Source organism: Vigna unguiculata, chromosome 2, assembly GCF_004118075.2.
Source record: "Vigna unguiculata cultivar IT97K-499-35 chromosome 2, ASM411807v1, whole genome shotgun sequence".
NCBI lineage: Eukaryota > Viridiplantae > Streptophyta > Magnoliopsida > Fabales > Fabaceae > Vigna > Vigna unguiculata.
In genome coordinates, this window is record NC_040280.1 from 27,916,734 (window position 1) to 27,941,236 (window position 24,503).

At 34.8% G+C, this 24,503-nt stretch overlaps 5 protein-coding genes across 5 annotated transcripts; 2 read left to right on the plus strand and 3 right to left on the minus strand.

The window, feature by feature from the left end:
• The first annotated feature begins 565 nt into the window (after positions 1-565).
• LOC114170011 (probable methyltransferase PMT27) lies at positions 566-4,839 on the plus strand. The gene is made up of 8 exons (XM_028055476.1): positions 566-1,981; positions 2,194-2,343; positions 2,416-2,686; positions 2,776-2,886; positions 2,961-3,135; positions 3,227-3,493; positions 3,571-3,765; positions 3,857-4,839. Exons 1-8 carry the CDS (start codon positions 905-907, stop codon positions 4,062-4,064), a joined length of 2,454 nt encoding a protein of 817 aa, XP_027911277.1. The 5' UTR covers positions 566-904; the 3' UTR covers positions 4,065-4,839.
• On the minus strand, positions 4,657-6,212 carry LOC114170019 (glutaredoxin-C3). The gene is made up of 4 exons (XM_028055488.1): positions 5,899-6,212; positions 5,704-5,777; positions 5,509-5,607; positions 4,657-5,015 (listed from the first exon to the last, which is right to left on the minus strand). The coding sequence occupies exons 1-4, from the start codon at positions 6,057-6,059 to the stop codon at positions 4,960-4,962; spliced, it is 390 nt and encodes a 129-aa protein (XP_027911289.1). The 5' UTR covers positions 6,060-6,212; the 3' UTR covers positions 4,657-4,959.
• A 1,260-nt stretch (positions 6,213-7,472) lies between these two features.
• LOC114173067 (disease resistance protein RPP8) lies at positions 7,473-11,349 on the plus strand. Its single transcript, XM_028057284.1, has 2 exons — positions 7,473-10,541; positions 10,651-11,349. Exons 1-2 carry the CDS (start codon positions 7,832-7,834, stop codon positions 10,653-10,655), a joined length of 2,715 nt encoding a protein of 904 aa, XP_027913085.1. The 5' UTR covers positions 7,473-7,831; the 3' UTR covers positions 10,656-11,349.
• Positions 11,350-11,936: 587 nt separating this feature from the next.
• On the minus strand, positions 11,937-14,264 carry LOC114173069 (peroxidase 72). The gene is made up of 4 exons (XM_028057285.1): positions 13,771-14,264; positions 13,342-13,533; positions 13,080-13,245; positions 11,937-12,660 (listed from the first exon to the last, which is right to left on the minus strand). The coding sequence occupies exons 1-4, from the start codon at positions 13,993-13,995 to the stop codon at positions 12,248-12,250; spliced, it is 996 nt and encodes a 331-aa protein (XP_027913086.1). The 5' UTR covers positions 13,996-14,264; the 3' UTR covers positions 11,937-12,247.
• Positions 14,265-18,287: 4,023 nt separating this feature from the next.
• LOC114173238 (phosphatidylinositol/phosphatidylcholine transfer protein SFH12-like) lies at positions 18,288-22,892 on the minus strand. The gene is made up of 15 exons (XM_028057503.1): positions 22,575-22,892; positions 22,352-22,454; positions 22,059-22,245; positions 21,641-21,740; positions 21,260-21,526; positions 21,057-21,134; positions 20,866-20,967; positions 20,737-20,786; positions 20,472-20,571; positions 20,281-20,355; positions 20,048-20,101; positions 19,536-19,704; positions 19,139-19,296; positions 18,970-19,047; positions 18,288-18,877 (listed from the first exon to the last, which is right to left on the minus strand). Exons 2-15 carry the CDS (start codon positions 22,356-22,358, stop codon positions 18,866-18,868), a joined length of 1,437 nt encoding a protein of 478 aa, XP_027913304.1. The 5' UTR covers positions 22,359-22,454; positions 22,575-22,892; the 3' UTR covers positions 18,288-18,865.
• Between the last annotated feature and the right edge of the window lie 1,611 nt (positions 22,893-24,503).

Here is a 24,503-nt window from a genome sequence, read left to right on the forward strand (position 1 = left end):
ATAAATGTTAATATTATTATTTTATTCACTTTTTTTTTTAACCAGTGGGATTGTTGATTTACAGTTATAAGAACGTTTTAATCTCTTTCAATTTAGAGACTAATATGGGAATGTCCTACAAAATTAGGGACCAAAAAGACTAGGTGTTAGGTATAGCAAGACACATTGACTTCAAATTCCTTTGGATTATTTGTCTTTTATAATTTTAGTTATTCATTCCCTTTTTATATATTTTTTTAGTGCAGATATATAGCTTAAAATACAAAAAAAAAACATGTATTTTACTGCCAAACATGTGTATACTATTTTGAGATTTTTAACAATTATAAATTCATTAAATTAATAATTACTATTCTAATGACAGTATTATGTGTTACTAATTACTTATATATATTTGTAGTAGAATTAAATTAAAAAAATGGTATTTTAATTTTTAGAAAACTACAAAACTCAATGAACAAATAAATAAAATATAATTTTTTTTTTGTTAATTCGACGCATCATAGAACTCACGCCATAATAGGATCCTTCAGTCACTCTCGTCCAAATTGTTTTTTTGGTGGACAAACCTTCAGTTTATTTTGAAACTGCGGTTTAGTTAGTTTTCTGTCTTTCTAAACAAAAACTAAAACAAAATAAGAAAGCTCCGAAAACAAAGTAAAGCCTCATGTCGCTTCTAATGTTGTCAAATTCATAAATATGAACCAAACTTTCTTAACAAATTTCCTATTCCTACTCTTTTGGATCATCCCTACATTCCAACCATTACAATGTTTCATACTCTTTCTTACCATCTTCACTTTCAATCTCTCCAACGCCATGCAGATCACCCATTTTCAGCATCTTCTTTAATAAATTACGACCCATCTTCATAATTTGCCTTGCAACACACATACACACTGTTATGGCACTTTTCAAGTCACGGAAGAGATCATCATCACCATCTTACGTATCGACCCTCACAATATTTCTGTTCATTGCACTATGTGTTTTTGCCGTGTGGATGCTATCCTCCAAGTCGGTAGTGACACCTCAAACACAGAGCGATGATGACATTGCAACCCGAACGTCCATTGATACCTCTGTAACCAACGATGAACTCTCTGCCTCCCATGAAATTGCTGCAAAAATTGCAGAAACTGCAAAAGACACTGCCTCTTCTGTCTTTGGGGACAACCCAGGACAGCTTCCCGATGATGCCATAAAATCTGATGAAAAAACATCCAACATTGAGTCACAAAATCAGCACATCATGGCCAGCATGGACGCACAGCTTTCTGAGGAAAGCTCGCTAACTCAAAAGGAGCAAGCTTCCGTGATACACGAAGCTGGTGCAGATAGTGATGTGAAAATAACTGAGCCTGAGAAACCTCAGCAAACCATCCCCAAGGCTTCTAATAAAAACAAAAAGGATGAAGAAATCGCAGCGGCGGCGGTGGAAAATCAGGAACAAAGCATTGGAAAGCCGCAAGAAGTTCAAGGTTTTGACACTAAACCGGAGGAACAATTTCGAGAGGACAAAGGCGCGGTTGAAGCAAATCCTAAACCAGAGATGTTGCAACAGGACTCTGAGGCGGCTTTAAAGGGAATAACCTCTGAGCAAGTGCCGGAGAAAATTGAAAACCAGAAAGTAGAAGATGTGGTTGAGGTAACGCCGAAACCAAAAGCAGAGAAGAAAGGTCGTAAGTCAAAGAAGCAATGGTCGACACAAGCTGCTCAGTCACAGAAAGAAAACAAAAGACAGAAAGTTGAATCAAACAGTGAAGAGAAACTTGAAGATCACGAATGGTACCTCTGCAATGTCACTGCGAATGAAGATTATATACCGTGTTTGGACAATGAAAAGGCAGTGAAACAGTTGCGTACCACAAGACACTACGAACACAGGGAAAGACATTGCCCGCAGGATCCTCCTACTTGTCTCGTGCCACTTCCCAAAGGTTACAGAACGCCCATCGAGTGGCCTAACAGCAGAGATAAGGTGATTTTTTTCATTCAAAGATACATCAAATACATTTCGGAATATACATTAAAATTAATTTATACACCTTAGTTTTTTTGTTTTTTTTTTTATATACCTCCGAGGCTAATAACTTTACATGACGGTATTTCAAAATTATTAAATATATATTATTATTTTGAGTTGTTAAATAGATGGTTTTTGTTTGATGCGCATAACGCATTTGGGAATAGATATGGTACCACAATGTACCACACAAGTTGCTAGCAGAGGTAAAGGGACACCAGAACTGGGTGAAGGTGACCGGAGAGTTCTTGACCTTCCCTGGAGGTGGCACTCAGTTCATTCACGGAGCTCTCCATTACATCGATTTTCTTCAACAGGTAATCACAATTTCAATTTCATGCTAATAAATCATAATTTGTGCTAAGTAGTTTATAATTTGAGTCACGCAGGCTCAACCTTCTATTGCATGGGGAAAACACACAAGGGTGATCTTGGATGTTGGGTGTGGGGTTGGTAGCTTTGGAGGGTTTCTATTCGAAAGGGATGTTATTACAATGTCTTTTGCACCTAAAGACGAACATGAAGCACAAGTCCAATTTGCCCTTGAAAGAGGAATTCCTGCCATATCTGCTGTTATGGGTTCTCAGAGGCTGCCATTCCCCAGTCTTGTCTTTGATGCTATACACTGTGCACGTTGTCGAGTACCTTGGCATGTAGATGGTTGGTCGTAGTAACAGCTATTGATCGTTCATAATGGCTGAGTTTTTGTGCTAACCATGATTGTTGAATAATGTTAAACTCTTTTCTAGGTGGCATGTTGCTGTTGGAACTGAATCGGCTTTTGAGACCAGGTGGTTATTTTATTTGGTCTGCAACTCCTGTGTACCAGAAGCTCGAAGAAGATGTCGAGATATGGAAGGGTATGAGTTTTACTTTTGAAAAGATAACTAACTCAAGATTTAACAGTCATTGACATCCTGTAATGTTCTTCCAGAAATGACCACACTGACGAAGTCCATCTGTTGGGACCTTGTGACCATCAACAAGGATGAACTGAATCAGGTTGGTGCCGCCATTTATCGCAAACCCACATCCAACGGATGCTACAACCAAAGGGCGCAAAGTGAACCTCCATTGTGCAAGGATGATGATGATCCAAATGCTGCCTGGTAAATCTCTCGTTGTACTGGTTGATATTTGACCAGTGACGTACATAACAATAACCCGTGATCTTGAACGGTTGGTTTTACTATATTTCAGGTATGTACCTCTGCAGGCATGCATACACAGGGTACCTGTGGACAAGACTGAGAGAGGAGGCAAATGGCCTGAACCTTGGCCTCGTCGACTGAATAAACCTCCATATTGGTTAAACAACTCGCAGACTGGGATCTATGGAAAACCACCTGCCCAAGATTTTGCAGCAGATACTAATCGCTGGAAAAATGTTGTGGAGGAGTTGACCAACATTGGTATAACTTGGACTAACGTGAGAAATGTCATGGACATGCGATCCATCTACGGGGGGTATTCATTCTACTTAGGCTACAACAATTCTACACTTTCATACATATGAAATCCTCAATCTCTGTCTCGATGTGCAGATTTGCGGCAGCTCTAAAGGATCTTCCCGTCTGGGTGTTCAATGTGGTGACTGTAGATGCTCCGGACACACTTCCTGTCATCTATGAGAGAGGTCTTTTTGGGATGTATCATGACTGGTGTGAATCCTTCAGCACGTATCCAAGATCTTATGATCTGCTGCATGCAGATAATCTTTTCTCAAAGCTGAAAGATAGGTATGGTTTGAAGTAGTGTGATCCTTTAATTTTCGCTCATACTAGAGCAACATCATTAAGCTGACTCAGTTATGCTGCTTTGGCTCTTTAGGTGCAAACTAACAGCTGTTATGGCAGAGGTGGATAGAATAACTAGACCAGGAGGCAAATTGGTTGTCCGTGATGAATCTTCCACCCTCAGCGAAGTGCGAACTTTGTTAAATTCTCTACATTGGCAAATATTACATGACAAAATAAAAGAGGGTGTACTTTGTGCCAAAAGAGGCAAATGGAGGCCTAAGGCTATAGCAGTGTCCTGATGAAGTGATAGTGAATAAAACACAAGTGGTTTAATTCAAGGAGTGCTTTCAGTCGAAGCTATGCAGTGGCGGTAACGTGTATTCGGCCTCTCAACCCTACATGGCACAACAGCTTCCAGAAAACGTCACACTATTATTTTATGAAAAAAATTACTTTGACACACTTCTACACTCATTTGACACATTATTTTTCACTTTCCCTTACGAAAAAACATGTCAAATGAGTGTAAGTGTGTCATCCTACTATTACCCTTATTTTATAGGTTTTCATAGCATGTGTACATCAGTTTTTAGTTTAATTACCCCGAGATTATTATCATATAATGCAAATTTTGTCATAGATGGTGCACCTACCCACTGATTTAGATTTTTAGTAGCCAATATAACATGTCTTATAATTCTGTTTTGTGCCTGGTTGAATAATTGTTCAAGAGTGTAAACTGAGAAAAACAGGGCAGTTTGACCTTGGTTCATTCGTCGGATCATAATTTTCTAGCTGAGAACAATATTTCAGACATCTTTATGTCTCCACGCCATCATTTGGGATTGATTCACCAAAACATCAATGAAGGAGAAATATTCACAAGTAATCAACAGTTTAACCCAGAGAAAATTTACCAACTAGAGCTGAAACTCAACGTTTCAGAGCTCGTCATTTCAAGAGTACTACATATCTATACGAAGAATACACGTGGATTTGAAGCAGAATGAAGAAACGACAGGCTATTCCTGTACTAAAGAATACACACCGTCGCCTATATAACCAAAAAAAAAATGAAATATACTATTCTGCTATATGCTTGAAAACCTCATTATCGATCAAAGATATCAGTGTCCGCACACCAATGAATAGTAGATGCTACTATGCTAGTGCTCGTAAATCTCTAGCACACCATCAACTTGCACTGAGAAGTTTCTGCAACTCACCACTTTGGACTGCAGCACTGAGATCTGAATTGCGAAACAGCATAAAAGTAACAAGACTGAGGGAGTGAAACACGGTGAATAAAAAACGAAAATAGATCGAGGGATTAACCGTAGATCTTAGGTAATAACTAACAAGAATAACAGATAGAATTCGTTTTTGGTATTTTAAAGTTATGAATGAGATCGCATCTGCAAAGAATTGATTTTGAATAAAATTAGTTTTGAACCTCTTTTTGGTCAGCCAAAGGATAATTTTACAACAAAAGGGTGCAATGGGTACCCAACTCACATATAAATTCAAACAATTCATGTCTGAATGTTTTTATTCTAAAATAATGTTAAAAACAACCTGGTATAATTTTTACCTAACACAAAATCTACTACTCTACAAGTGACTTTAACTCAATCAATTTTGGTCCCACACAATCCCTCACTCTAACCGGACAAGCAAATATTTAGCTAAAATCAAGTTAATTGGTAATTCAACTGTGAGTATGAATAGCAATTTAGAACTAACCATCTGATCCACCGATATGCTTGCCATTCACAAATACTTGTGGCACTGTCCTTCGACCGATCAAATCCAGAATAACACTCTGAATTTCATACCCATCATCTGTAGGAGGAAAAAACACAAGCACCGTGACCCACGTGAAAAGTTTGAACGAGAGCATTTTAACATGACACACGCAAATTGGCTAGTTATGATTACCTCGTAAATCGAGCTCAACCACAAACGGTTTCTCGTTTAGTTCAGCAAGTATGCGTTTGGCGCGCAAGCAATAGCTACGAACAAGAAACAGAGTAGCAAACCCTAATTATTGAGACATTATTGCATCAAACGGAATGAAGGTAAAGGGGAGTGAAATCAGATAAAAAGAAAAGGGGAAAATTAGAAGGAACGCACGGGCAATAGGATTTGGAGAAAAGGGTGATTCTGTTGGAGTAGATGGAGTTTTGAACGAAGGCGGAAACAGAATTAGAGGCTTGGACGTGCAGTGTTCCAAACCACAACACAAAAACGGTGAACGCCACCGTTACAACCACACTCCACTTTAACTCCATCATCCTTCTCCTTCTCCTTCTCAAATACACTGTTCCTTCCCTTCCTCCTCTCCGGTGCCCACAGTGCCGCGAATTTCTCAAAACGCAATGCAAAACCGTCGTTTTGCTGCTGAGACTCAAGGAAAGCACCTGTTTCTTCTAACATAAATGCGACTTTTTCAATTAACCTTGTTTTAATTATTTATTACCAACTTTATTTTTAATTTTTACCGCTTATTGTACAACCATGAAAATAATTATTAAATATGTATGTCATAGAAAATATTAAATTGTCTTTTTTTTTCACTTATGATTTTTTTTTCAGTTTGTCCTTTTTTTTTGTCTTAGTCTCATTTTTATCTTCGTGCAATATTATACCTCCAAATCTTCATTGGTTTATTATTACTGATCATATGGACTTCTTTATTTTGCCATTTTGAATAAAACTTTAATCATCCTTCAATGCAAATAATGGAATAAATTAGAAGATCAACATTTTATTTTCTATCATTTTTCTTTTGGTATCTGAATTTATGGTTATGCGATTAAAATAATATTCTTACTTGTATAAGTTAATTTTCTTTAATATATTTGTGAATTCAAATAAAAAATTATAAAACCTATTTATATACACAAAATTGAAAAATTAAAATATTTTAAAATATTAATTTGAAAATATTTATATAAAATTTAAAAGTAAAACCATTTATATTATTTAAAAAGTGGTTTTTTATCTTAAAAAATAATTGAGTTAACATTTTCAATTTGAATAAAATTTAAATAATAACGACTGTTATTAAATTAAATCGACATTACTAAATAAATACTAAATTTCAATATTAAATATAATTTTAATAACTTAAATTATTAATAAAAACTTACTATTTTTTTATTATTAATGTTATATTATACCAAATTGCAAAGTATAAAATTTGTAGTACTCGGTAAATTATAAGAATTTAACAAGGACTCAACTTAAAGTATATCAGAACTTAAAACTAAACCAATTATTATTATTATTATTATTATTTATTTATAATTAAATTTTGGTTAATAATAACAATAATATCATTATTATTAATTTTTAATCAAAATGAATTTTAACAACAAAATAATGTAATACTAATTTGTATTAAAATTCTCATTTTAAATTATTACGGCAATTAATGTTAATTCTTATTAAAATATTAAATTAATAGTTTATATTCAAATACAATTTAATTATTAATATCAATAATGATTATCTTTTTTAAAGTTATGAATCTATTAACAATAAAAATGTCTATTAATCATTGAAATAATGTAAATTAATCTAGTTTAATAATTTATATTAATACTTAAAATTAATATTCTAAAAACAGTTAAAATTATTATAAAAGAAACACACACACAAAAATACATATCAGAAATTCCAACCTATTTTCCGGCCAAAGTGAAGAATAAAAAATGTTTCCTATGGAACCAATTTCTGAACATAAGAACCGATAAATCTATTTGGTAAATATTTGTGCCAATAACTACGTTTGGGAATGAGGAATGAGGAAATTTTCTTCCAAAGAGAGTATGGAAACAATATTTTAATAATTTAATAATAAGCTGCTGGAAAACTCAAATGAATAACATTTATACTGGATCTGTGAGTCAAACTCCAGGGAGAAAAAGTCAGAAAATCACTGTTGATTGAAGGAAGCTTCTCATCACCACACACAAAAGAAGTGGAACAGAAACCCCCCATTTGCTGAAGATCAAGTTTTCTCCTCTTGCTGGGAGAACCTACCAGCAGCAGACAACATACGATGGCCGAGGTTGCCGTGTCAACGGTTGCTACAAAGCTGGCGGAGCTACTGATGGAACAAGCAGCGGTGGCGGTTTCACAGCTTGCAGGAGTAAGAGGGCAGGTGGAAAATTTGAAGAACGAATTGGGATGGATGCAGAGCTTTCTCAGGGACGCAGATGCCAAGCAAGAAGGCAGCGACCGAGTTCGCTTGTGGGTGTCGGAAATCAGAGACGTGGCTTTCGAAGCAGAGGAACTAATAGAAACCTACGTGTACAACACAACCATGCAGAGGCAGTTGGACAAGGTGTTCAGACCATGGCATCTGTACAAGGTCAGAACCAGGATCGACAAGATCATGTCCAAGATCAAGAGTATATCCAACAAGCGAGAAACATACGGCGTCGTAATGACCGGTGATGATGGCAATAATAGTAATGAAAGGTTGAGGCAGTGGAGACAGCCTTCACCTTCTTCTGAGGAAGAGTATCTTATTGAGCTTGAAGATGACATGGGGTTGTTTCTTACCCAGTTGCTTGCCCTGGAGCCAAACCCTTACGTAGTTTCTATAGTTGGCATGGGGGGTTTGGGGAAAACCACTTTGGCTAAGAAGCTCTACAATCACAATAAAATTACCAACCATTTTGAGTGTAGAGCGTGGGTGTATGTCTCTAAAGAGTATAGGAGGAGGGATGTTCTGCAAGGGATTCTGAGGGATGTGGATGGTGCCCCCAGAAATGAAATGGAGAGAATACCTGAGGAAGAGTTTATCAACAAGCTGCGCAATGTGTTGAGCGAGAAAAGGTATTTGGTGGTGCTTGATGACATATGGGGGATGGAGGTTTGGGATGGGTTAAAGTCTGTCTTTCCTAGAGGGAAGATGGGAAGTAAGATATTGCTCACCACAAGGAATTGGGAGGTTGCTTTACATGCTGATGCCTGTAGTAATCCTCATCAGTTGCGGCCATTGACAGAAGATGAGAGTTTGAGATTGCTCTGTAACAAAGCTTTTCCTGGAACGAACGGCATCCCCTCAGAGTTAAAGGATCTTGCGACGGAGATTGTGGTCAAATGTGGAGGGTTGCCTCTGGCTGTGGTAGTGGTCGGTGGTTTGCTGTCTAGGAAGCTGAAGTCAAGTGGGGAGTGGAAACGGGTGCTGCAAAATATCAGCTGGTACTTGCTGGAAGAGCAAGAGAAGATAGCAAGAATTTTGGCCCTAAGCTACAATGATTTGCCTTCTCATTTAAAATCGTGTTTTTTGTATTTGGGTCTTTTCCCAGAGGGTGTGAACATTCAGACAAAGAAATTGATCAGACTATGGATAGCGGAGGGATTTCTTCCGCAAGAAGGAGAAGAAACTGCGGAAGGTGTTGCTCAGAAATATTTGAATGAGTTGATTGGTAGGTGCATGATTCAAGTGGGAACAGTAAGCTCGTTAGGCAGAGTCAAAACAATTCGCATCCACCATCTCCTTAGGGATCTTTCACTCTCCAAAGGAAAAGAGGAATATTTTCTCAAAATATTTCAAGGTGATGTGGCAGGTCCATCCACTAAAGCCCGGCGCCAGTCCATGCATTCTTGCGATGAGAGGTATGACTTCTTAAAACACAATGCGCATCATTCACGTTCCTTGCTGTTCTTCAACAGAGAATATAATGCAGATATAGCCAGGAAACCCTGGCTTCGTTTAAATTTTCAGCAAGAAAAGAAGTTGAATTTCATCTACAGGAAATTTAAGCTACTCAGGGTATTAGAATTAGATGGTGTTCGGGTAGTTAGCCTTCCAAGCACAATAGGGGACTTGATTCAGTTGAGGTATCTAGGATTGAGGAAGACTAATCTAGAAGAAGAACTCCCACTTTCCATTGGAAATTTGCTAAACCTACAAACACTTGATTTAAGGTATTGTTGTTTTTTGAAGAAAATACCAAACGTAATTTGGAAGTTGGTGAATTTGAGACATCTGCTCCTGTACACTCCATTTGATTCTCCAGATAGCGGCCATCTACGGTTGGACACATTAACCAATCTACAAACCCTACCTCACATTGAGGCTGGAAACTGGATAGTAGATGGAGGTTTAGCGAATATGGCTAACCTCAGGCAATTGGGGATTTGTGAATTATCAGGACAATTGGTGAATTCTGTACTTTCTACCGCACAAGGATTACGGAACCTATATTCACTGTCACTATCACTTCAATCTGAAGAGGATGAATTTCCAATCTTTATGCAGCTGTCTCAGTGCACTCATCTCCAGAAGCTGTCTTTAAATGGAAAGATCAAGAAGCTACCTGATCCACATGAGTTCCCTCCAAACCTCTTAAAACTAACTCTACATAACTCCCACCTACAGAAGGAGTCTATTGCCAAACTAGAGAGATTACCAAAACTTAAGATGCTCGTTTTGGGTGAAAGGGCATACAATTGGCCGGAACTCACTTTCAATTCTGAAGGGTTTTCACAATTGCTTATTTTGCGACTTGTTCTTTTGAAAGAATTGGAGGATTGGACAGTTGAGCAAAGTTCAATTCCAAGGCTTGAGTACATGGTTATTGATCGTTGTGAGAAGTTGAAAACGATTCCAGAAGGACTGAAAGCTATCACTTCTCTGAAGAAATTAAGAATTATAGGAATGCCAGTAGAATTTGAACATAAGCTTCGGACTAAAGATATCTCCGAGTTCACAAATACTCCGGTAATTGAATCAACTACAGACATTTTGGCAATCGGTACGCTACTTTATTCACCAATCTGATTCAAGATTTGATATGAAGTACATTGTAAGTAAATGCAAAGAATTTAGAAAACTTACCTTAATTATTGCATATCACACTGCAGATTAATCGCTGGCGCAATGTTGGTGATAATGATAAGAGACCCATACCTTCATCTATGGAATGGAAGCATTTGAAAGTTCTGACACTCAATAGTTCTGGATCCTGCTTCAATTTTTTGTTGCCAATGTACATCTGCTTGATGACGGGTCAAGCACTGATCAATCTTTTCACTTCTATGCACGCAGGATCTAACTCCTTTTCAAAATCTTTGGGAATGGCTTCTGCTAACTAATTCTGAATGCCATAATAAGTGGAACTCATGTGAGCACTACAGGGATTTGCCACAATAGAGCATTTCTCTGAGATTGTACAGCTATGACAAATGCATAGCTCAGTCACATGTATATGGCCGAGATTTATTTCAATTTTTTAATTTGTGGTTTTACTTTTTTAGTGTGGTCAGAAAAGGATCCTGGATATTCATTGTTCTTTCGTTTTGTATCATCGATTCCAATTCTTTTTCATTTACAGCAAAAGCTGAAGGGTGCAAAGAATTTCAGTGTTAATGTAATGCAGCACAGTGCCTCGGGTATAGCAAACCTTGTCGCAGCAGCTACGCAACAAAGAAAGAAATTGTCATTATTACTCTCAATAATCAAGTTGTACTTTCTGTACATTATTCTGTTAAGAGATTTGTATCAATCTCATTGCTACCCCTTTTCTTGAGGATGAATGAATACCTAATTGCAAGTTGTTAAAATTGAAAATAATGTGTAATGATTGATGGAAGAAGTAATACAAAAGGATTATAAAAAGTCTTTACAGACAACAAACTAACTACTTTCCTGCCAAACTGCTAATTATTATATCTCAAAGCTTAACCATTACACAAAAACCATAAGTCAAAGGCTCAACCACTTAACGGAAGCAAACAAGACAAATGCTTAACTACAATAAAGGCAAAAGCAGAAAAAAAAAATCCCACTGTCTAACCATCCATAGCAGAAGCTTAAAACAATGGTTAACCACCGTGAACAGAAGCTTATAACAGGAAAAACCAATAAATCATAGTAGCTTAAGTCTTCAAAGACAACTTTTCTGTGAACTAAAATCAAAATTGCAGACAATTGAACCAAAACAGTTGTGTGTGCGATTTCTTGATTAACTTACCAATAAGTCTTTGGTCCAACTAATACTCCATATGATCGATCACTTTCATTACCAATTTGATTCCCCATGGTGCAGATTGAAAGTTACAAATTAAAAGCTATTAATATTTTCTTTCATGATAAATGTAGTAAAATTATTTTTCTGATACATTAATGTTAAACAAAACTCTATTTAGGATTATTTATTTGAATTATATTTTATTCCACATGAAAGGTTACACAAATTTCATTGAGCTTCATACCTACATATAAATCCCAGCTACGTGAACAATTAACTCAAATTTCAAGACAGGGCCTTAGACATCTAATTACATAAATCCAATTTAAACACACAATGACGGTATCAAAAGGATTATTTGAGGCAGATCATGACACTGCCAAGGATCACAATAATAGACTCTCATGTTTTCAAATGCGGTAAACAATGGAAAGAAAAGTAACATACAAGTGCAATTTTCACACGTGGTACATCACGAAGACGTTACTTCGTCACTTGTTAATTTTTCTGCAGTTCTTTCTGATCTCTCCCCTTGATCCTGTTAGAGGAGTGATGTTTCCCATCTTAACCATGGACTTGGCAAACTGTTCGAAGAATAGGTCATTTCTCTCTGCATACTTCCTCACTAAATCCGCGGATTCTTTATTCTTTGTCAAGAGAACTTCGTCAGAACTTAGCAGACCTTTGTTAGCCAACAAGTTTTTGTAATAGAAGTTGTCAAATTTAAGTGGGGTAACAAAGTCTAAGACAAACAGATTCTGGTCCCCACCAGATCTTGGACACCGAGTGCGCAATTCAGCAGCATATTGTTGATCAAGAGTGAAGTCTGCTTTTCCATTGCCAGTTTGGTTGTAGAGTCTCTGCCTGAAGCTGGTACATCGGGAATCTCCAATAGTGTGGCTCCCTACAACATATCAAAACTTGTTCATGATGCAGATGCAGACGCAGCTAATCAATACTGCTAATTGAGTCAAAACAAAGTGATCCTGCAATTAACATGATTTATACTATGTTTATATTATATCTGTATGTGAAAGTATCAAACGCACGTTCAGGAAGTCCTAATGGGACTTCACAACAAAATATCACGTTTGATGGTCTTTTTGTCATAATCAAGTTTGCTCAAAGCCCTTTAGTTTGGAAGTGAAAAAAAAGGTAACTTTTGTTTGCCGTGATCTTAATTTTGAAATATCCACAATTTTGCTTCAAACTCAATTTGAACCAAAATCAGTTTTGTAAATATTCATCTAAACAAACTATGGGCGCAAACCAAACATGTTTTGAAGACAAACTCCGAGAAACAGGTAAGTATTAGGAGTGTACCAGATAGAGCAACTAGATCGACAATGTCAAGCCCCTTGAGCTTGAACTTAGTTAGAATGGTCTCAAATGTGTTGTTGGGAGCAGGAATGTTGTTATTTGAGCCACTGATGCTTGCACCTAGAGAGTCCCTTCTCCCCAAAGGTACTTCCCAGCCTGGTCCACCAGTCTGCAATGATTAATCAGGTTTTATCACAAACTTTTGAATTTTGGCTGTCTAATATCAAGGTAATGATACCAAAGGGCAGAAAAAAAGGATATTTACAAGAACTGTTGAATCTCTAGCAGCTAGAGCCAAAATGTCAGCACATGACACTGTATGTGAACATTCTTTCTCTAGTGCGGATTTAATTTCATCAATAACTTCAAATCCTCGAGCTGAATCACGGTTGGGATTTGACCTCTTTTCACTGATAATAGTTCCACTGCTGTCTAGCAGCACTGATGCATCACACCCCTGCAACATCAAACATTTCAACCATATAATTTCTACAAAAAATTTGGTCGTGATATAATACGACAAAAAGAAGAATAAAGAGTGTCAGCTAAGTGTATATAATGTGCGAGTGTCAATATCATTACTCTAAATTCTATAATATGAACATCAGCAAGAATGAGAGAGTTAAGACACTGCTATAGATTTTGTAATTATATTAACTAAGTTATGGGGTTTGTTTCTGTGATATATAGAGACCTTGACAAAACAATCATGGAAATGTAGCCTCAGCAATGAAGCAGCCATGCGGGGTTCCTTTGCCACAGCCTTGGCAACAACAGATTGGACAATCTCTTGAACTCTGGGGCATGAACCGTCGTAAAATTGAGGGTAGAGATAACCTTCATTTTTCTTTTCACAGAGACAGAAGGGAGCAAAGGCTAGTAGAGACAGAAGCAGGAGAAAGTTTATGGAGTTGACCATTGTTGTTCCTTTCAAGAACACTTCCCTGAACAACAATTGCACAAGGGTGGTTGAAGTGGTGTTTTCTAGCTGGATTGGTGAGCATTATGATGGGATATGGTATTTATAGAGAAGAACTTCACTGAAAATTATTGCATGACAGGGAACGAATGAAAAAGAAAAATGGCGCAATGGAAGGATAGGAAAAGCTGGAGTTGGTAACTAACTAGTTTTCAAATCCGCACAAAAAGATGAAGAGTAGTTAGCTACTGATTTTTGTCATGTTAAATCACTGAAAGCTATAGTATTAACATACTGGTTTGACGTTCTAAACACAGAGCAACACGCTTTTAGTTAGGCATAAAGCAAAAATACTTAATGCAGAAATAATATTGTCATTTGTTGGAGTGATTTTTCTCAATAACTTAACAAGAGAGATAAAAAGATAAGATCAATAATTATGAGGTAAGATGAATGACACATGAATTTAAATTATAAAATGTATGAAAGAGCCAACTAGTCTAATTTATGTAAAAGAGAACTCTATGGACCCGGTTCCTTTGACATTGTTACGGTATTCTTTCATCGAAAGTTGTGTTGGATTGGTCTTTTTATTTTAAGATCAGCGTCGATTCCTTAGGGTAGAAGACTAGTATTTCAATCCACCAAGCCAAGCATATTATAATCGAGTGTTGAGTTGTTCAAGTAAACTACGACATTATCAAAAAGGTCTCGCAGTTCTTTCTTCTTCTCTGGGTCTTATTAGATGGAGTCTACCATGTTAGCTTCACCTGCTCCAGTTAACTTCATCGCAGTTGACTAAACTTTCTCACCAAAAATGGAGTCTTACCGTCTGCAACGTGAGAACTCATGAGAAGGATGAGAAAGAGTATTTGGTGTCTCTGAAACAACAATTCAATCATATACACTAGATTCACATGTACTTTAAAGTTCAAGAAACAAATTTAGGATATTGAAAGTGTTTAACCATATAGGAACTAAAATATTTTCTTGTTTTTGTGAGGGCATATCTTTACTTTTGTTTATATTTTCTTCTTCATTCTTTCCATTGGACAGGGTTGTACATTAAAAAGGAGAAAAAAAAAAGTTAGAGTGACTTTTATATACCGTGACAGAATGATAGATTATTAGATTATAATATCAATCATATCCACGTTTATATTCTTGGTTCTTCTTTTCTGTCGGTGAAAAGAATCTCTGTTATGTTTCATGAGTCAAATCATTAAATGTGAACATGTTCTTCTTTGGGACACCTGTAACAACCTTAATTTCGACTTGTGCAGTTGTTTATATGTGTCAGGGTATATAACTTACAATGTTGATAAGGGCTAAAATAAATAACAAAGACTGTGACAATATCTATGATGCAATGTAACGAAGGAACAGGTATAGTTGGATACCTAATCCTCTATACCTTTCTATTAGTCTAAGTCTTAAACAGAACTTGTCTTCTCTTCATTTAACATTATATTCTTAGTATTTTTTCTTTTTGTTTATTTTTGCATAGTTTACGTGGTTATTGGGTATACAGCATATATATAGTATATGTGCTTAGCTTTGATTCGAGGGAAATCTTACTAAAAAATTAGGACATTGTAGAGTGAGTAGAATAGGATCACTTCTTTTCTTCTCTTTCTTTAACTTTTAACAATTTTTTATTTTACCAGATAACATTAAGTTAGACATGTGGCAATGAGTTAAAGCTGTAAAGATCACTAGGATTATTACATTAATGTAATATTATTGAAAATAATAATACCGATAAAGTAAAGTTACATGCTTATTCTCTTGCTCTTCTAATAATGCTTGCATGGTGTACTTGCTTTACTTTTAAGTCCTCCAATGCACATTACTTTATCAAACAAAAAAGTAATTTTCGCACGATGAGTATACAAAATTAAATAAACCTTAACATGAAGTGCTTTTTTATCATTATTAAATTTTAAATGTTTAAACTTATCATACCCTAATTGTACTATTAAAATATTACTCCACTTAAATACCCATTTGCTATTTATAACATGGTTATCGGAGAATTATTAGAGCTTAAGTTCAGATAAAGAAGAAACAGAAATAAAGCATGAACTAATTAATGTAATAATTTCAGATAAAGAAGAGAAAGTATTGTTTCTCTTTTGGTAGTGTTATGTATTAATCTAATCTCTCAGTACCTGGGACTAGGGTTAAATTTGTTCTTATTTTGTTGTTATATATCTAAATCTTTTGAAATTTTAACTTAGAATTTGGTTTGAATACGATAAGATATGACTGGAACGCATTGAGATATATAGTTTATATTTCATACATTGCTGATATAAAGAGATCTAGGATTGTTCATAGTTTTGTTTGAAAGAAAACATTATACCGAACTAAGTTAAACTATATATATAAAAAAAAAATTAATAAACTAAACTAATTAACTTTGATAATGAATTAAACTAAACTATTTAAATTTTTTGTTAATTTCTATATTAAAAAACTAAATTGAACTATTATAGTGATTGAATACTATAGTTACTAAACTATATTTTTGAACTAAAACTAAACTAGTTTAATATGTAATCTTTTCTAACAAAATTATTACATTGTCCTAAATATGAAATTAATAGTTTAATAGTATATGTCTTTTATTAACACAAATAGATGTTGTAAAAAAACAAAAAATAAAAGTAAAAATAGATGTTGAAATGAATATTTTCATTAATAGCTTTCTAGAAACCGGATAATTGAGTTGATTTGGATTAATTTGCTTTAATGTTGTATTACTTTAACTAAACTAAAATAGTTTACCCCAACTAAATAGACTAAAAACATTGTTTGACCAAGTTCAGTTGTACTTGAACTATTGTTTAGTTTAGTTAACAATATTATACATTTTTTTTAACTGAACTATTTTTTTCCCATAAACTAAAGTAATTTAATTATCTTAACTGCATTCTTATCACACATTAAAGAGAAAAAAAAAGAAAATTCATTCCCAAAATTATTTATTAACAATGTAGCCATCAACCTTTTATAGACAAATTCCATCTGATAATTGTTATAAATATCAAAGTCTTAGTGTGAAAGAAAACAAATTAACGAAAGGTTACGCTATGTCCTAAGAAAATATAGATACAGAAAAATATTATATGCTAACAACTAAGAAAATTCAGGTGCTAGATTCTTGCTGTAACCTATTTTTTTGTTCCAAACTTCTTGCTGTGATTTTTGTTTACAGACAAAACATAATACCCATAATTAATATGAGTTGATCCAAATGAAGTTCTGACAGTAAAGTGATACAACAATTCCAGTAAACAAAACAAAAGTTACTACAACGATCTAGTTTTGAACTAAGATTCAGCTACTTAACAAATTATCAAAAAGTTTGATTCATTTATTAAAAAAATTATTTAAAAATTTTGAGTTTGATTTATGAAAACATGATTAAACTTGAGCTTGACTTGTTTATCTCATTTACAATTTAACTAATTTTGTTTTACAAAAAAAAAAAAAATCTCAGTTTTTCTTCAATTTTTCAATATAACATCTAAAAATGATTTTAATAGTAATTTATTAATAAAAATACACATTAAACGTTTTAATGGAAATTAATTCAAATTTTAAAAAAATAGTACTTTGCAATATTTTAATAATTTTAATTAATAAAATTTGAAGATTAAAACAACTATATATATATATATAGAGAGAGAGAGAGAAATATATAGATATAGATAGATATATATACACACACTTACATATATATGCAATTTCTTTTCTTTATCTTTTATAAAATACAGTTAGTTATAAATAAAAATTTACTTTAAATATAATATAATATTACTTGCGAGTGAAATTGCATATCTTAGATTTTATAGAATGGTTTTATTATTTTTATTCTAATTAATTATTTTAGATGTAATATAATGTTTCAAATAATGTCAGTAAAAAATATAGAGTAATATTATTATCATTATTAATATTAGTTACTAATTTTGATTAAATTAAATTATGTTTTCAGTTCAATGTATAAAATTCATTCATCAACTTATAGAAAATTGAGTTAGAACTTGACTCAATTGAAAGAATAAACCTACATTGAATTTGTTTGAATTGGATTGGGTCTATAGACTATCCAAGCCAACGAAACTTTCTATAGTTTATAAATCTAAAAAATTTGAAATCACTGTTTGCAAAATCGAGAAAAACACTTGCCAAAATACCTCCAGCAAAGTAGAGATGTCTTTCAAAAACATGCAATTCCTCTTGAAAAAAATAAAATGAAATAGAAGTGAAGATGGCAACTGCAGTGTTTGCAAACTAACATTTTATTGCACGTGAGATGAAGTGGGGGTTTGCTCACTATTCATTCTCAGGTATTTTTGGTGAACATAACTGGTTGGGTTTAAAGTTGAAGTAAAGAAAGAGAAAAGATTTCGATGGGTCGTAGAAAGTTTTGGTTTGATGTCCAGTTGAGGCCAACAACATAGGATGCCCTTTTGTTAGTGCGACAGGAAAAGGAAGCTGTTTTTTGTGAGTTAGCTTTTTTTCACATCATATGTCAAACATACTCTCTAATTTGGTAGCAGACAATGATTCATTCTGTACGGACATAATAGGGCTGCCTTAGCCGCCCTATGTTATACTTATAATACTATACATAGAGAGTAAGTCCTATCCTAATAGAGACAAAAATATCAGATTAGCATAATTCATATATTCAGCGTATGCTTTTCCTCTGTCGTTTAAAAAATTTACTAGTTCTCATGCAGGAACATTTATGTTAGAGGGCATTTGGAAAATCTTCCTGAAAGGCACAAACTAAAACTTAATTCTCCGTTGATCTCTCCACCTCCACATCGGCCATCCACTCATTTTATTTGCTTATTTAGAAGAAGTACTGCAACAACAACAAAAAATCAAAAAATCCTTCAGTAAACAAATAATTCTGCACCAACTACCGAAACTTAATTAACAACACGGGGCACATACGAATCTCTTCTTCTTCTTCTTCTTTTTCTCAATGTATGCAGAAAGCTCTTCTTGCTTAACCAGTGAATCCTCCAGAGCCTGACATAATGGTGTTATTTTCAAACAAGTTATTTGGGACAGTGCAAGTGTTCGTGTGATAAAAAGTGCTTAATAATGAATAATGTTTTACCTTCTTGGTGGCCAGAAGTTGCTGCTCCAAGTCATCCGCCCGAGTCATAGTTGCATTCAGCATTTGCTCCTTCTCGGGTGGCATGGATGCAGACTGCTTATTCATGGTCACCATTTTCTCCTCCAACTCAGCCATGCGTTTCATCACAGTCGAGAACTCTGCAGTAGACAAGCCCGATGCAGGCAAATTGGTCAGAAGCGATTGAGCAGAACCGCCTTTCATATACACTGGACACCACGGACTTTAGATGTTTTAGGAATCACCAATTTTTTAATAATAAGAACAACAAAACAATGAATCCACCGCGTGCTGATTTCCTACTTAGTATACGCTTGGTTTTAAAGAAATAGATTTAGCATAGAATGATGGAAAAAATGAAATTGTAATCAGCGTGTACCTGTTGATGCTGCCGCCGCCGCCGCTGCCGCCGCGGCAGCCGCTGCTGCCGCAGTTGGATCAACCGCAGTGCCTGCGTCATTAGGTTGGGGAGAGTTGTCGTCAACTTTTTGCATAGAAGTATCAACCGGGGCTAACTCCACAGGCTTGGAGGCTTCTGTAGCAGGGACCTGCGAGGCTCGTAAGTGAAAATGTCACAATTATACCTTCTAATAAAAATATTTAATTTTTAATTCCTTAACCATTACTCAAGGTTCAGAACTAAAAAGAGCAGTCCTAAAAGACAGTAACATGAAATAGAACTCTTGAAATGTTCATGAAACTAGCAAAAAAGGAAAGGCACATGCATGTTCAGTTCATATGTTTTCTGGTTCCATAATTTGTCATCTGTAAGAACATGTTTTCTCTTTTAAGCAATTTCCATTTACTTGTACACTGGAATTACTATCTAAAACACATTAAGTCCTGAAATTGTCTACTTTAAACTATATTAAGAATGGATATTTAACATACCTCAACGGGAGTAACCTGAGGGGAAGTTGCCCCACACTTGGGAGTCTCGGGTTCCTAGGCATATATACTCACGTATTAGTTCAAAATTTCATAAACGAAAGAAAGCGCAAAGTCTCCAGAAAATAAAAGAGATATACAAAATGCTACAGCATTTGAAAAGGCTCAAAGGCTCAACTAAATGAAAACGAAAGGTATCACAAGATAATCAAAGAGCTTAGAATGTGGTATCTCACCTCAGCGGTTGATTTCTCTTCCTCGCCGTGTGAGTCACCCCTTCTTGAGCATTTGTGAGCACCGCTCTGAACCATCTGCAATTCCATAGTACAATAGGTTTATGAATGATTCATACCAAAACTACAGCTGGGGTTATTAGTATAGAAGGAAGGGAAAGAAAGAGGTCAAATAAAATGGAGCACAGGCTTACCTTCAATATTTCTGGATCCGTCCATGGGCCCTTATCAGAGCGCAAACAGCCTCCTTTATCAGCACAAGTACAAGTACCTCCCAAAAATTCAGGCAACTCACTGCCAAAGCAAAACCAAGAATCTTTTCAATAACCTTTCGTCAGTTCTACAGAAAGACTTCAAGGTGGACAATGAAGGCAGAGGAAGCAATCAAAGAGATAAAAAGTACGTGTAAAACAAGGCAAACCAGATGCTGTGATATTCCACCTATTCATGGACACTCACCTTGCATCAATTATTTCTAGCAATTTGGTGTCAAACTTGTTGCCAAGAACCTGGAAATTTATGTTTGAGTGACATTAGTATATTTTTCTGACCAAACAAGCAGATTTAGGGTAATGTTTATATGCTCACATTGATTTTCGCGGTGGTCTTAGGGTCAAGGAATGATTTCACGGTGTTCCACAGTATTCTGAATCCAGATCCGGCATTGATGATGAACATGCGGTTCAAGGTCTGCAATTGAGAAACCATAATATTACTCAGTAATCTATGACATTTATTCACAATAAAATTTTAGCCAAAGTAGAAAAACTAAGAAATACCTCAGGATAGTTATCACCGTCAATCTTCTGAAGACGAGTAACGAGTTCCCTAGCGTGTTTGTTGAAGCTTTTAAGCCCCTGTGGCATTGATTCAATATTGCAGTTTTAGCAACTTGTCATATTTTCCAATTTTTTCTCTGCTATTAATATCAGGATTCATTTTCAATCCATTTTTTTTTAATAAATTATGACTTCATTCTTACCACTCCCTGCACATCCAGGATAGTTGTACTTTGATCGATGTGCTTCTTTGCAGCAATCGAACAAGCGGCAAACTTCACATCGAATGTCCTCTCGAACTCCTTTACATGGTATTTGATATAGCGATCCATGGTTGTGACTTGCATCATTTTCCCGGCATCGACTTGGCCTAGTCTCTCGATATATACAGGCCTTCCCTCTTTGTCCACTCCGTGGTGTCCTTGGGGATAATATTGCAAAACTTCATCAATTTCTTTGAAATCAAAGTCCTGGTATAAAGGAAACAAAAAAATCCAGAAGAGGAAGGAAACTGGTTAAAATAAAACTCTCAACTGGAAAGCAATAACATTCAAAAATAAAATAAATATTGTCATTTCAAGTACCTCCTGAATAGTATCAGCACCAAACTCCTTCCTCCATTTGAGCATTTCAGTCCACATTTCCTTTGTTTTTTCGACATCAAACTTCCTGGCCTTGAGGAATCTATTCAACAAAGTACAAAAGTAGTGTGTTTCAACTTCTTATTTTAATCAATGACCTGAGATGATAAGCAAGTACACATTCATTCCAGGACACGGAACAAATAACCATGCAGCATATGATAAACGGAACCAGTGTAGTCATGTTTGCACTCATGTGATAACCATTAGAAGAAGATCAGACAACAGAGATTTTGAATGTGATTTAAGTTGATTGACCAGGATAAAATATGAGTGTTCTGATCTTTGTCCATAGTTGAATATGAGAATGCAGAGAATCTGAATCCATATATAGGGAAATGCATAGAAAAGGAAAAGAGACCTAAGCATCATATGGTAATCATCATGTTTTGCAGGGAGTAGTTCGTCCAAAATAAGAGCTTGACGGAACTCGTCAACTATTTTCAACTCCTCCGCATCGTGAACATCCTCAATTTCAACGGACATGACTTTGCTGCTTCGCCTACCCTTTTTCGTTAAGGAATTCCTCAGTTTCTGCTTAAAAGAACCTGCAGACATGACAGCATTCAAGAGCCGCATCCATGATAATATCAAAGATAGTAATAACAACAACAATAACGATCATAAGTTAACCAGTTTTGGAAGACACAGTACCAGACATTGTGTCGTTTGAGTTGACCGCTTGTGTTCAAGTGAATTCAAGCACACATATCACTCAGGGCATTAAAGGAAAGAAACACAATCCCAAATGCCCTGCCTGCAACCCCATCAACCAAGAATTCATTAGATACACACACCACATCTTCTTTTTCTTTTCTTTGATAACCCAAAAACAAGAAAACAAAACCAATAAAAATGAAACGATTGGAGACGGTACCGTTGAGATTGCGCTAGTTATGAAAGGAAAGAAGGAATGTTGATGCCGAGACAGTGCGGAGGAAAAAAAAAAAAGAAGAAGAAAGAGATGAATGGGAAGAAATTCTTCTTGGAAGAGAAGAAAAGCAGGATGAAGAAAGAGAGGTTATAGAGAAGAGGAGTGTTATCTAAATCCCTCTTGCTGAAAATAGTTAGTTTCGGAAGAAAAGGGTGAGAGACAGTGAAGCGCCATTGACAATGCTGACCAAGTGTGAGACAGAGCGTAAATCTCTCTTTCAGAATTAGCAAATACAACAAGAAATGAGACATAACGAAAAGAGACAGAAAGATGGGTTTGGGAATACGTTTAGGCGAAATACTAGGTTTTTGTTCATCATCATTTTGGTTTCAATCATGTGTCACTTATACCACACAATCTATAATTGACCGCCACGTGTTTTCCCTCCTTTTTCTACTACCAACAGCTCCAATAATATTATTTTATTAACATTTAAAAATATAATAATTATTCACTATAATAAAATAATTATATGATTTTCTAATTTATCGCTTTATACCTCCACTTACATAATAAATATATCTTTAAACTATTTAAAGATTTAGAAATTCTTAAGAATATAATTGATAAAAAAAATCAATATAGCTTTTAATTTTACAAATGAAAAATAAGTAGAAGCGCAAATTTTCTAAAGATACGACATTTAAAAAAATATAAATATTTATAATTTAATATTTCTTTATTCTATAATAGTATAAATCTTTATAATTAAGTTTATGATAAAAAATGTTCATCAAACGAATATATGGAAATTAAATATATTTATATTTTTATAATAACGTCTATTCTACTTATATAATAAAATAAAGTGGTCTTCATCTTTGTAGTGTTTGTTACAGATGGTCTTCAATAATGTTTAAAATGGTCCTCATTTCTACTTTTACCGAATGTTTAAAATGGTCCTCATTTTCGTAATTCATGTTTTATTTGGTCCTTTTCTGTAACGCCGTTTAAATCATTAACGGAACATTGTATAGGTGACACGGTTTGTATTAGGGTGTGTTACGTGTACTGTACATATGGCTAATTAACGTTAATTTTTTAATTTTAGGGGAAATTTTGCAATTAGGGAAATTTTTTCATCCTAGTAGCACACACCCAACAGTTTGGGGAAGAGTGATGTTAACAATTAAAGAGTTAAATATTCATGCTTACAGATCCCTACTATACCTCTACAATCCAATAAAGAAATGGCAAGTATTAGCTGCTTCCCCTGCAAATCCGAGCTCAAGAAAGACGAAGATGAAGAAATTTCCCTAATTGCAAAATTTTTCCTAAATTGTAGAATTAACGTTAATTAGTCATATGTGCAGTACACATAACACACCCTAATACAAACCGTGTCACCTGTACAGTGCTCCCTTATTGATTTAAACGACGTTTCAGGAAAGGATCAAATAAAACACGAATGACGAAAATGAGGACCATTTTAAAAATTCGGTAAAAATGAGAACCATTTTAAACATTATGTCAAGATGAGGATCATCCGCATCAAACACTACGAAAATGAAGACAAAAACGTATTTAAGCCTAAAATAAATATCCTTAGTAATTAATATTCAATATATAACCTTCTTAAAGATATCGAAAGAAATTTAATTTCTTTTACTTTTTATTTCTTATAACTATTTTACTAACACATTATTTAGAAAGAACCTTAACTAGTCTGAGAAATCATCAAATTAACTGAACCAAATACAAATTGCTTTTGAGGTAAAATAAATTACAACTGAACCAAATAAACTTGTGGCTTAGTAATTACCATGTATTGACTATATAATAATACAAATATTTAAATTATCAAAAGGATTTAATTCTAAATCAACTTTACAGTGTAATTTATATACTAGAAAAATTAATGTATACTGTACC